The sequence below is a fragment of the Lutjanus erythropterus genome, chromosome 24 (genome assembly GCF_056507025.1).
Source record: "Lutjanus erythropterus isolate fLutEry1 chromosome 24, fLutEry1.hap2, whole genome shotgun sequence".
Lineage (NCBI taxonomy): Eukaryota > Metazoa > Chordata > Actinopteri > Lutjaniformes > Lutjanidae > Lutjanus > Lutjanus erythropterus.
In genome coordinates this window covers 5,136,612-5,149,119 of record NC_139340.1, presented here as the reverse complement: position 1 = coordinate 5,149,119, position 12,508 = coordinate 5,136,612, and the positions used below count along the sequence as shown (strand labels likewise).

Sequence of the window (12,508 nt, the reverse complement as noted above, 5' to 3'; positions counted from 1 at the left end):
TGCATGCATTAGCACATGGACTCGTTTGTGCATTCACGCGTGATATTTGGATGTGTTTACATGAAGGAATCCGCTGTATTGTCTGTGCGGCATTCATCACACACGGTGCACAGACGTTTAATGAGCGCTCTTATGCAGAAAGAATCACAGTCGGGGCATCATGATTTGCAAATTCATGGAGGTGGAAAGGATTCATCAACCTTTTGCTGCATCTCTGAGGAATCTGTCTCCTGAGTCAGATGAGAAGATGGATCAGTTTCACCTCTGGTACAGACGTGCTGTGGCTCCTGTTTAGCCTAGCTTAGCACGAGGACTGGAAGCAGGGGGAAACTGCTAGCCTAGCTTATAAGAATGACATTACAACAATACCATGTGCTGGATGTGCAGTATAAGGCTGACTGACATTAATATCAAAATATTTGTCAGAATTATTTCCTAAAACACTATGAAAAATGGTTGCAAAAATAATGCAAATTATAAAATAAATAGCCACAAAGAGTATTCCACTGTTGTAACTTTAAAAAACTTTAAAAGGGTAGTTTGGCTAAGCAATGTGTTGCTTTAGCCAGGGTCAGCAGTCCCCAAAAACAAATAAATGCTGTATTTAGAATTTTTCAACGCTCTATCTTGCTAACTTCTTTTCTGAAGAGAAACTGTTCTTGAATTTGCCAAATATTGCTCTCTTTTAAAACTCATAAAAACTCTTAAAACTCAAAGTTGTGGTCTTACAAAGTATATTTCAGTGTTGGTCCTGCATTCATTGAATCCCCAGGTGTGTTTGCTGAAGTTTGCCCTTGCAAATGCAGAGGCCTGTGATGAAAAGAAGTACAGTGAAGCTAAAAAAATAAGCCAGCCTAATACAAGGATATGTGAAAAAAATAGTTAGGATAGTTCAATCCAATATTAAACACTCTAACATCATTAAATGCTGTTTTCAATGTTCAGTTTTATTGAAATTTTCTGAACAGAAACGCTGAACAGATTTCAGATGTGCGACCTGTCACAGGTGATGCGTGTCAATACTCAATCGGCGTTCGGTACAAATATATAAACTCCTTGCACGTTTTCTGTTCAGACCATGTTCATATTCCAAACAGACAGAGGAACACTGCAGCAGTCACAAAACATATCGAAAAGAAAGAAGAAAAAACACTGAGTGAAAGACTGACATGAAAACAGATGTAGAAATGAACAATAAAAGCATCAAAACTGATTGATTATAATTGCTGAGATCACAAAATAAGAGACAAAAGGCGTATTTAAACATATAATTTTAACAAAAACTAAATATTGTCTGATACTTTTCACAGTTTAAAGTCACATTTCATTCATTTAAGCGGTAAACTGTCGTGGACTGTAATAGCTGATGTGTCTTTAACACCTTCAGTAAAAGATACTGCAAGAAAGTAATTATAGTTACACTGCATGTTGTCAGAAAGTTAAGAACATTTCAAACTGACAACAGCACCTTTAACTGGAAGTTAAAATTATGAATTTTCAACTATAAAATTATCTGATTTTCATGGCGACGTGCACAAATATTTCTCATATTTATTTATGTGAAAAACTTTTTTATGAATCAAAATATTTGCGTGTGCAACAGTTTCTGAACAATAATTGTTAACACTGTTTGAAGGGGTGTGCATAAGGCTGACATTACACCTCCATAATCATGTCATGACACCTGTCATGAACATGAAGAGTCTTTATGAATGTTTATGACTGCTGTCATCAAGTATCATTTGGTCAATTATGTCATTTTTAATGCAAAGTTGACACTGTTTGAGATGTCTCTGTTATGACAACTTCATATTAACCAAGACAGCACAGCCTGTCCCTTCTTATGACAGCTTGACATTGATGAAGACAACGTCTTTGTTGTGACAACTTGGCATTAATCAAGCCAATAATGTCTTTGTTATGACAATCTGACATTAATAAAGACAACAATGTCTTTGTTATGACAAAGAAAGAAAGAAACTATTTATCTTTATCTGCTAATATTATGACACGTGGTTGGTTTTGACATTGCCTGTCGTGAGACATTATAATGTGTCATGAATATTTTCATTGATCTCAACTCGTGGTACATTTCAGACTTGTCATAAAGACATCATTAAGTATTATTACATTCTGAAAATGCTTCTGTAATGATGTCATGTGACCTCAACTTAAGTGAACATAAAGATGTTGTAAAATGTCATATGGTTACTTGTTGCTTAAGTAGGCTAGCAGTTATCTGCTTTTAAGTGTAGTTAGCGTTAGCTAGTTAGCCAGCTTGCCCACTGATTCAGTTTCAGGATGCCAGGAGCTAAACCTGCTAAGACTGGTTATGGTGGTGTTGTGTTAGTCTTATGCACACCCCCTCCAAAAAATTGTAACTAAAAATTAAGACACATTTAATGTAATGTGAAAAAATCCTTAGCTTTAGCTTGCTAATTAGCTCATGGACTAGCAAGCTAATGCTGTCTATTGAAGTATGTTTCATTTGCTTTTGCACAGCAGACTGTATTTGGATCTTTGGCTAAAAAACTGAAGTGTCACTGTTCTTTTCATTTGCTTGTTTTTAGCTGGACAGAACATGCTGAGGTTTTCATTTTCACTTTAAAGTCCAAAATTTCTAAATTGACAGACTTTAGCATTGTTATACCGGCTGAAATATGATAGAAATGACTTGCACACAAGGAAAAGCCAAACTAAGAATAGTACACAAGAATAACACTGCTGATAATACGTCATCTGTATTGTTCTGTAAGTATAAAAATAGAAGTATATCTATCTTAAACAGATATACTATACCTTTACTGCATGGACTACACTGAGTCACATGTAAAGTTAGCACTGGGCTAACTGTTTTTGGCAAGCTAATTACTGTCTTAATGTTTGAATCTGAAACAATTTCCGATTCATTATCGTTGTATATATTTTAAAAACATCTGCTCTGCCTTCTTTTGCGAAAGATACCAGTGAGAGGCAGCAAAAGCACAGAAACTGCTCAACAGAAATCGAAGGAAAAGTTGTTGAAAATGTGGCTTGCAAACAGAGGTTTGGGGGTCAAATTAGCTTTCAAAGACAGTGCTCATAGTTCACAGTATGTGTGGTTATGTACTGCAGTGGTTGAGGTCTCTAATGTTGTCCTGAGGGCGAGGGAAAAAGAGTGGACAGAGAGCAGTGGTAATGGAGGGGAAAATGAAAAGCAAACAGCAGAAAAAAATTGTAGAGAAAAGACAGGGGGCGGGAAGAGAAAATGTAATAGCATAGGATAACAAAAGACAGAATGCTATACTGTACGTCTAAAGAGACAAAGACAGAAAGTGATAAAGACAAAGGGTGAGGTAGAGAAGAGATGAGGTGTTTTTGGACCAGTCGAACTTTTCCATAGTTCTCAGAATTGTTGGACCAAGGTGTGTGTAGTTCTCAGGGGAACCTGGGGTAGTTCCTTTCTGAGTCCCCAAAACTGTTTGGTCCAAAAACACCTATGGAGAAGAGAAAAGATATACAGAAACAAAGACAAACGCAAGAAGAGGCATTAAAAAAACAGAAAGTGGCAGATCCTCCAGTTTCACATTGACTTATCCAATGGCAGAAATCGTCCAGTGGTGTTTCTACATCTGGCGCTTCATGAGAACCAATTGGTGCCATGATACTGATCCAAGACTCCAAACAAGAGGGCGAAGGTTGAGGAAAGCCAAGAGATTTACACCTTGAACTGGACGATCAAAGACATACATTCCAAACTTTGTGTCCTGTCGAACCGTCCACGACAAAAACAACTATTCTTCACCAGCAGCTTAATTCCACAGGTGAATCTTAAGACCAAGACCAAGTTCCATGAGCAGAAGACGACCCTAAAAATGTTCTCCAGGTGGATGAAAAAGTTCACACTGCAAAATCTCCGTACCCCGTGGGACAGAAGGCGGCACTGCGGAGGGTATCGAGGCAGTTGACGAGGATTAGCGTGCCGGTCAGGTGCTTCCACCTCTTGGTGATGGGGTTCCTCATCTTGTCCAGGCCGAGGTGGAGCTCCTGGATCACGTCTCGGTAGCTGTCCCCCACGTGGGCGGCCCAGGTCAGGAGGAAGTCGTAGGCTGGCTTCCACATGCACTGAAGGGTTGGGGAAGAGAAGAAGGGTTTAGGAATGTACTGAAGCAGTTTTATATGTCCTAAAAAACGAAACTAGTACATTTTAAAACAAAATCAGTGGTGGTTGTAGCCTAAGCAGGAAGTCAAATCAACAAAATATGAAAGTTCCTTGCAGGAGCTTTAAAAATTTGGCAGAAGGTGTCTCTATTTTGTCAGACTATGAAAACCTTTGTGCAACATTCTCTCAGGTCTCTCACCTCATTGTCCAACAGGCCGTTCTTGTCGCGGTGCGGAGCCTCGTAAGCCTCCATCTGCTGTCTGGACACCCGTGCAAGTTTCTCGGCCAGTTCCCTCCACCGGGACGCCACTTCCACCGCTGTGGTCAGCAAGACAAAGTCCAGGACCAGTCTGGCAACCAGACCCTGGCAGTCCATCTTCAGCAATGCCTGATGGGGTAAAGACAGTAAGTTTTCTTTAAAGCAGATATATTTCTGTGTTCTACAAGATTTGACAAGTTCTGACTTCGATGACATCTGGTGGTTAAACCAAAAAAGTCCCTGAGAACCTGAGTTGAAGGGCTGAAAACATAAAAACAGCATCAGTTTTCTCAAAGACTGTACTATTTTTTCTCCAAAGGAAGTTTATGTTTTGAGGGATGCTCTAATCATATAAAAAATTTATCAATAGGGGCTTTGACTGTGTGTTGTTCGACCCATTCTGCAGCTGAAAGCTAGGAAAGTGGAACTGAAATTCAGGACCCTCAGGTTTTGGCTTAAAAAAGCATAGTTTCAAAAGGGCAAATCAAAGTATTTGCTCATAAATCCTTTCAGCATTCTTTGGAAATCTTGAAAGAAATTAGACAGTTGAATCTGTACTCCCAAAGTCTTCAAGGTCCAGACTTGCTGCTCAGTAATTTTCTAAAAAGTAGACCTGATCTGAAACTGTCGAGACTGTCAGAACCGGTCAGTTGAAACGTACGCTCCATTTAGGATAGTTTCACTGTGTTATCTTGCGACTTCAGTTCTTTAAATGTTAGTTCACATTAGGTGAACAGACAAACTAACCAATCGAGGCAATAGTACACCAGCAGCTCACATATTCTGTGAGATTAAATTATTGATTTCACCAATGGAGATTGATTGTTTTGTAGACAGTGATATCGGTCTTAAATAATGATGGTTTCCTGTTGTAAAAGGGTGTCTTAAGGTTCAAATATTCTAAATATAACTTACACAAATTGATATAGATTTTTTTAGGTCGCTAACATGAAGTACATAATGCTTAAATGTTATTATGGAACCCGATTCACAAAAATAAGCTACCTACCCCAGCTTTAATGGGGTACAATATCCATTCTTTCACATAATGGCTGAAGGGCTAAATCAAGACCTGAAAAAACACAACATAAACCTTCTTTGTGGGTGAGTGTATGAATATAATCCTTAACCCCTGCTGTAAGTAGTCACGTCCCTCAGGCAGCTTCTGTAAATATGTTCTTACTCAGCTAACCCGGTTAAATGAGGGTTAGAAAATACTGAGCATTAATAAAAGCAGCTGACTGGAAAATACACCGCAGGCAAGATTTTCTTTCTTTTTTTTTTCTTGAAAAGAGGTATGACGGACACTGAGGAGTTTTTTCTTTTCAGCGAGGCTAAAAAAGTGCAGTGTGTGCGTGTGTGTGTGTCTAACCAGAGATAAGATTTTGGTTGAGAGAGGCAGGGGTCTCAGCAACTGCAGTGCCTCACACACACACACACACACACACACACACACACACACACACAGTTCAGAGTGATGCACTGTCCTGTGGTGATACCTTTCAGGCTCTTTGCAGGAGAGGAGTTTTCATCGCTGCCAGCTCCAGAGAGCTGCTCTCACCAAAAACAAGCTCTGACACAAGTTTACACAAGATACTTCAAATTACACTCAGAGTCGAGTAAAATCCTACAAATAAACACCAAGCAGGAAGCAGAACAACTACACTCTGAGAAGTAAAAAGTCCCAGCTAGAATCATGAAGGGTTCTTCAGCTTGTCCCCATCGGAGAACCCTTTTTGATTTCTCGTAGAATCTTTTATAAAGGTTACACCTGGGACCCTTTCAGAGAGTTCTGCCTAGAACTCAACATAAAGGGTTATACCTAGAACCATCTGTAAAAGGTTTCATCCAGAGCCCACTATGAGAGTCTGACTCCCAGTTCTATCCAGAACCTTTCCACCTCTCAACAGTGCTAACAAGAACCCAGTCAGTGATTTCTATCAAGAACTTTTATATATTCCAAGGCTTTTATCAAGAACCCACCCAGGCGGGTTTACTGAGAACCTTTAAATATTCTAAAAGTTTTATCTTGAAACTCACAAAGAGGGTTCTACTGAGAACCTTTATGTGTTCTGAGGCGTTTACCAGGTGTTCTACTGAAAACCTTTCTATGGTGTAATGGTTACAACCAGCACCCTCTCCAGGGCTTCTATCCAGAACCTTTCCATCGTAAATAGGTGCTAACAAGAATCCGAGGGCATTTATATATTCCAAGAGTTTTATCTAGAACCCACCCAGAGGGTTCTACCACAAGACTTTTTTGTGTTTCAAGGGTATTATCTAGAATACACTCAGGGGGTTCTACATTCATCTATATATGCAAAGAGTTTTATCTAGAACCCACCCAGGGGTTCCACCAAATCTTTTTATATTCCAAAGGTTTTATCTAGAACCCATCCAGGGGGTTCTAGTGAGAATGTCATCTACAAAGAACACTTGACAAGCCTTTGATGAAGTATTTCAAAAATCCAATGAAGAACTTTCTTACAAAGGGTTCTTTGAATGAAAAAGGTTCTTAATGGCACCTTTAGTTTTACAAAGAACCCCTGATTTTCCTCAAAAAAGGGGTTTCTCAGCAGATGCAGGTTCTGAGTAGAACGTCAGCCTGTTTATCTTAAAGGCCTTCAGACAGACAGACAGGATTCTTCTCGTCTGGCTCCTACGGCTCACATCCAGCAGAATATAGAAAAGTTTGTAAATGTATTTCAGGTTCTGTGCTTTTATGTAAATGATGTCAGAGATTTTCCAGACGCCCTCTGAGGAAGAGTATGTGACCAAACGAAAGTAAAGAATAAATTAGACACATGTCAGAATCTTCAAATGTGGAGCCTCGACTTCATTTAATGGAGCTCCGGTGGTTTCTGGTGAATCAGCCTCTCTGCCAGTCAGCTGCAGCTTCAAAGCAACACACACACACACACACACACACACACACACACACACACACACACACACGCACACACACACATACAGTCTCCAGCCACCAAAACACTCTTATCTGAATCAAAAAGACCAAATTTCACACTGATTTCTTCTCTCTGCACTCATTCAAACTCATGATAAGCAACAACATTTTGGCACAATAACAAGTTTCCAGTCACACTGCTATAACACTGAAACACTCTATAGAAGAAGAACTGCAGCCTCGAGACGGACAAGAGAAGAATAAAATGTGCTGACATCTTTGCTTTTTTAAATTTAAAATCAAAGAATCATCTACAAAGTGTGATAAGGAATCACTTTGTCTGTTTTGATGCAACTTATTGATAAAAAATGAGTTGCATCAGTTGCTTCCAGGATCATATTGCAGAGGGAGGAGGAAACAGCTGCTGTCACAGAGCTGCTGGTTAGATTTAGATGAAAACAAACCTCATACAGTAATCAAGGTAAAGTACGGCTTTTATTACACTGCTGCTCCTGCAAAGTGGTCTCCATTGAAACCCACTGATCTGCTCAAAACACCTGCACTAATGGAGTCAATTCAACTTATTTATTATTCATCCATTTTGACCAGTAAGCAATGAATTATTCACATCTCTGAGCAAAGGACTGCAGACGTGCCTTTTATTTTAGTGGAATTTGGTGCTAATTAATGAGCAAAATAGACAGAAGTGGAACGTAACATAGTACATTTACTCTCAAATAGTTGTAGTAATCAGTTACTCTTTGCAGAGTATGCTTTTTAAACATATGGTCATATTATAAAATATGATATTTTAGATGACACTAACTCAGTAAACTTTTGATACTTTGGGTACATGTTGTTTAAAATCATGTATTTATGAGTAAAATCTGAATATACCTGAATATAAGATGGACTCTACCAGGACTCAACAAGATAAATCTAAAAATTGTGCTAAATTAACTATCGCTTCTCTTTAACTTGCAAAATACAAACAAACAAACATAAAACTGACAATTAATAAACAAACAAGTGTGTCCTACTATTTCTAACCCCATCCAAACCAACTGGATGGCCAATTTTCTGCCTTTAAATCAACCAATCAATTGTGCACAACAAAGATCAAGTTATTATTAATCGACTATTAAATTAATCTGAATCTTTCTGAGTCTCAATCTGAGTCTTTTTTTTTTTTTAATAAGAAAAGGTCAAAAATCTCTGATTTCAGTTTCTTAAATTTAATTATTTTCTGGTTTCTTCACTCACTTCTGACATGAAACTGAATATTTTTGAGTTATGAAGATATTTAATCAATACTTTTCATCATTTTTTATGGAGCAAACGAGTTGATTAGTTGATAAAGATAATCAACTGATTGATCAATGATGAAAATAATAAATCATTGCAGCCCTAAAAACACTATATTAGGCTAAACAATTTCACCACATTTCATACTGAGGTAATCCAAAAATAACTGAAAGTAATCAAGTAACTTAATTTAAATATTACATTTTTTAACAGGTAATTGATAATTGTATCAGAGTAATACTCCTAACCCTGTACATCAGTGTGTGTGTGTGTGTGTGTGTGTGTTGGCAGAGGAACGTTTAAGTTTTACTTTTAAAAGAGTTTAAAAGAAAAGACATGCAGAACCTTATAATTACAAGGTCACGTCATTTCCATTTATTGGAATAATCTATTTTTACACCCTATTCTTCTTCTCTTCCCTCATCTTTCATCTCTTTTATCTCTTCTATAATGAACTGCAGCTCTATAATAAAGTGAATTAACCTGGATGACCTGCAGCGAGGCGACTCCTTTCAAACCCAACTGATATGATGAATTATTTGGTTTTTGAAACAGTCCAGTCAGTTTATCTGTTTTCACCCCCTCCCATCGGCTTCTCTTCTCTCTCTCCCTGTGTCTGTGTCTATCTCTCTCTACCACCTGGCCGAGGAGCACTCTGGCCCTCTCCTGTGATGTCCTCCGTCTGCTGATTCAGGCCTCACACAGGTCCCGGTCTAAATATAGACCAAACACACACACACAGAGGGTCCAACACTTGAGCCTGTTGTCTGGAAATGAGCGTGATGTGTTCAAATGCAAATAGGGAGCTCCTGTACGTGGCGTTTAAGCCGGAAAGGATTAAAGATGGAGACACGACAGGAAGGAGCTTCAAAAAAAAAGGTCAGGAGGTCAGGGAGTGCAGACTCATGAGTTTATAATCCTGTTAAGGTAGAAAAAAAAAATCTGAATTATGTTTTTTTGGGGAAAATGCGAAGTCATCCCTCCCGAGACACATATCGCAGGCTCAGACTGCAACAGATGGAGGTTAAAGGTCAGCGTCTTGCTTAAGGACACTTTGTCAGCTGTTCCAGATGGACTCATTTACATGTAAAGTTCAGTCCCTCACTTTAATTCATGGAGCGTCTTCATTTTGGGGATTTTTGACCTCATTCAGAACAGTTTGTTTGCACTCTTTTTTCATTCTTTTTCAGGAATTCCGGACAATCCTTCTCTTAAAGCAGGGGTCTGCAACCTTCATGATCAAAAGAGACATTTTTGGCCCAAAAAAAAAAAAAAAATCTCTCTTTTCCCTGAGAACTTTTTTTTATTGATTTGACATGAAAACTATTTTTTGCTATACAGTTTATACGTATATATATATGTGTGTGTGTGTTTTATTTTTATTTTTTTTTTACAGTTAATGGACCTAAGAATCATATTGCATTGGAAAAAAATAGTTGAGACAACTCAACATTTCAAGGCAAGGTACTTGCATTAGATTTTTGAGTTTTGAGCCCAACTTAAACTCTTGAGCTTTGAAACAAACTTGAAAAAGTTTTGATGACCTATAATCTTTAGTTGAGATAAACAGTGAGCTGTGAACCTGATTTGTCATTATTTTGCTGCCTGAAAATGAAATGTTTCTAATTGAAAACTGGAATTGGAATTCTGACCATCATTCACTTTCATTGAACACTTGCCGTAAAAACTGAACTGCGAAATTCTGACCTCCGATATATTTTAGACACCAAAACAAAAAGTCAGTATCAGCTTAAGTGTCCACTATTTTTGAATTATTTTCACCGCTTTATGTTGCTGATAGACAGCCTCTTACAACAGGAAACCACAGTTATATAAGCCAAATATCACCCTTCAAAGCCATCAGACTCCTTGCTGTATGCAACATTTACTTCCTCTAAAGGTCACAGCAGACCAGAAGCATCTCAGACCAAAACACGCACTTCGTTTACTCGATACAGTTTGAGAAAAAACTGTCATCTCCTGTAAGTAACACACTGACTATGGATAAGTGCAATAGTGCATACAACTCCACTTCAAATAATTCAAACTATCCCTTTAAAACTTGTTAAAAATTCAACATTTAAAACAAATTTATTACATGTACAGATCATGTTGTGCTCTCCGTGTCATGCCAGAGTGTAGAAATGACTCTTCAGCTGCAGAGGGATATGTTTTCTTTATCGATTTCTGTTTCCGGTCTAGTTGATGGCTCCACATTTATAACAAGACGATTCTGTTCTAAAAATAGGAAGCCGCCTGCTCCGTGAGAGACTAAAGTGTCTGAAAATATGAGATAGCGGCGACCTGCAGGAAGCCCCCGGAGCAGCCGGACAGGCGGAGCTGACAGCTGACCGCGCGGCTGTCAGCTAAATGAGCTTCACTTCCAAAGGCTTCAGCAGGACGGAGAGGAGGGAGATGTGATAACAGTGACAGGTAGACAAGAGAAAAGGAGAGAGAAAGGAGAAAAGAGGCTGGCAGACAGAAAAAAGACACGCAAAAAGGGCAAATAAAGATGGACGAAGAAGAAGATAACTGCAGCAAGACCATGTAACTGCCTCTCAGTTACATGGTTTATATTCAGGTTATGTTCGAATGTCAAAATTTCATTTCCACAGATTTAAGCTGGTTGTAAAGAACTGAGAAACACGCCACAGCCACAAAATACAAAGTAGACAATTAAATAAATAAATAAATTATGCAGAGAAACAAATTATGGAGGCATTCAAGGAAAAAATTCTCTGTTTTCCTGGATTAATGAGATAAGTTTTCATGAAAAAATGCTTCCATATTTTGGATTTTTTTTTAAATCTGCAGCTGTTTAATAGATTCAAAAGAACAAATCCTTTTTTTAAACTAAAAAAATTAAGAAAAACAGCCAAATTATTTTTAAATGAAGAATTATCTCATAAATTCAGAAATTCAGAACCATTTTTTCTTATTAAAATAAGAAATTCTCATAATTTCAGAGAAAAAGATGATTTTTTCAAAGAAATATTATCTCATGAATTCAGAGAAACAGACAAATTTGTCTTCTTTAAAAAAAATAATAAATTCTTATGAATTCAGAGAAACAGAGATGATTTTTTTCAGTAAAACGTCATGAATTCTTAAAAAAAAAGAAATTCTCACAACTTCAGAAAAACTGGGTCAAATTTGTTAGAATTAACAATTATCTCATAAATTGAGAAAAACAGAGCTGGAATGCAATAAGTGCCATCACCAAGAAAAAATACCTCCTTTAATACACGGACATCCTTAAAGTATAATCAAAAGCCTCTTGAGTAAAGAGGCGCCTCTTCAATAAGCAAAGTGAATGTGTATAAAGGAGGTTTCAATGAATACCAACACAGAAAGTGACAAAATAAAGCTCAGAGGGGACAGATTATCATCAAATAAGCAAAAACTCTTGCATGAAAAGCACTGAAATCTGCCCTGACACAGGTAACTAAATGTGTTTTTCTAATATTCAGTCAAACTAGGCTCCAGAAGGCTCAAAATCACCCACAATTAGAAAAGTAAAAGACAGCAGAGACGTTGCGGCTCAAACTCTGAGTGTAATGGATGGAAGGTGTCTGCAAGTACACATTTCGCTTTCCTACATACAGTACTGTCTAATATTTTGCTAAGTTGTTTTTGTGACTTGCCCATTTCCTTCCCTGCATAATTTTCCACATTTTTGGAGAGCTTGTGTTTGTGCTTTGCACTCATCTTGTTGTACCAGGCTGTTATATTAAATGATAAGATGTTTTCAGCCCCACTCTTCTGTGTGCATGTCAAGTATGTGTTGGTTGAGGCCAAAGCTTCGCAGCGTCCTGATTAAAAACAATCACTGATTGGCTCTCTTAAATGGCTCTCATTAAAGGTTCTGATCAATGAAGTGCTCTCTGAAGCTCTCTGG

General features: G+C 38.0%; 1 protein-coding gene across 1 annotated transcript in view; it reads right to left on the bottom strand.

The window, feature by feature from the left end:
- Positions 1-926: 926 nt before the first annotated feature.
- Positions 927-12,508, bottom strand: part of LOC146304568 (SH3 domain-binding protein 4-A-like) — a 36,390-nt gene continuing 24,808 nt past the window's right edge. The window contains exons 4-5 of the mRNA XM_084713858.1: positions 4,341-4,529; positions 927-4,104 (exon numbers count right to left, since the gene is read on the bottom strand). Of these exons, the coding sequence (XP_084569984.1) occupies positions 3,880-4,104; positions 4,341-4,529 (414 nt within the window). The 3' untranslated portion in view covers positions 927-3,879. The remainder of the gene's footprint in view (positions 4,105-4,340; positions 4,530-12,508) is intronic.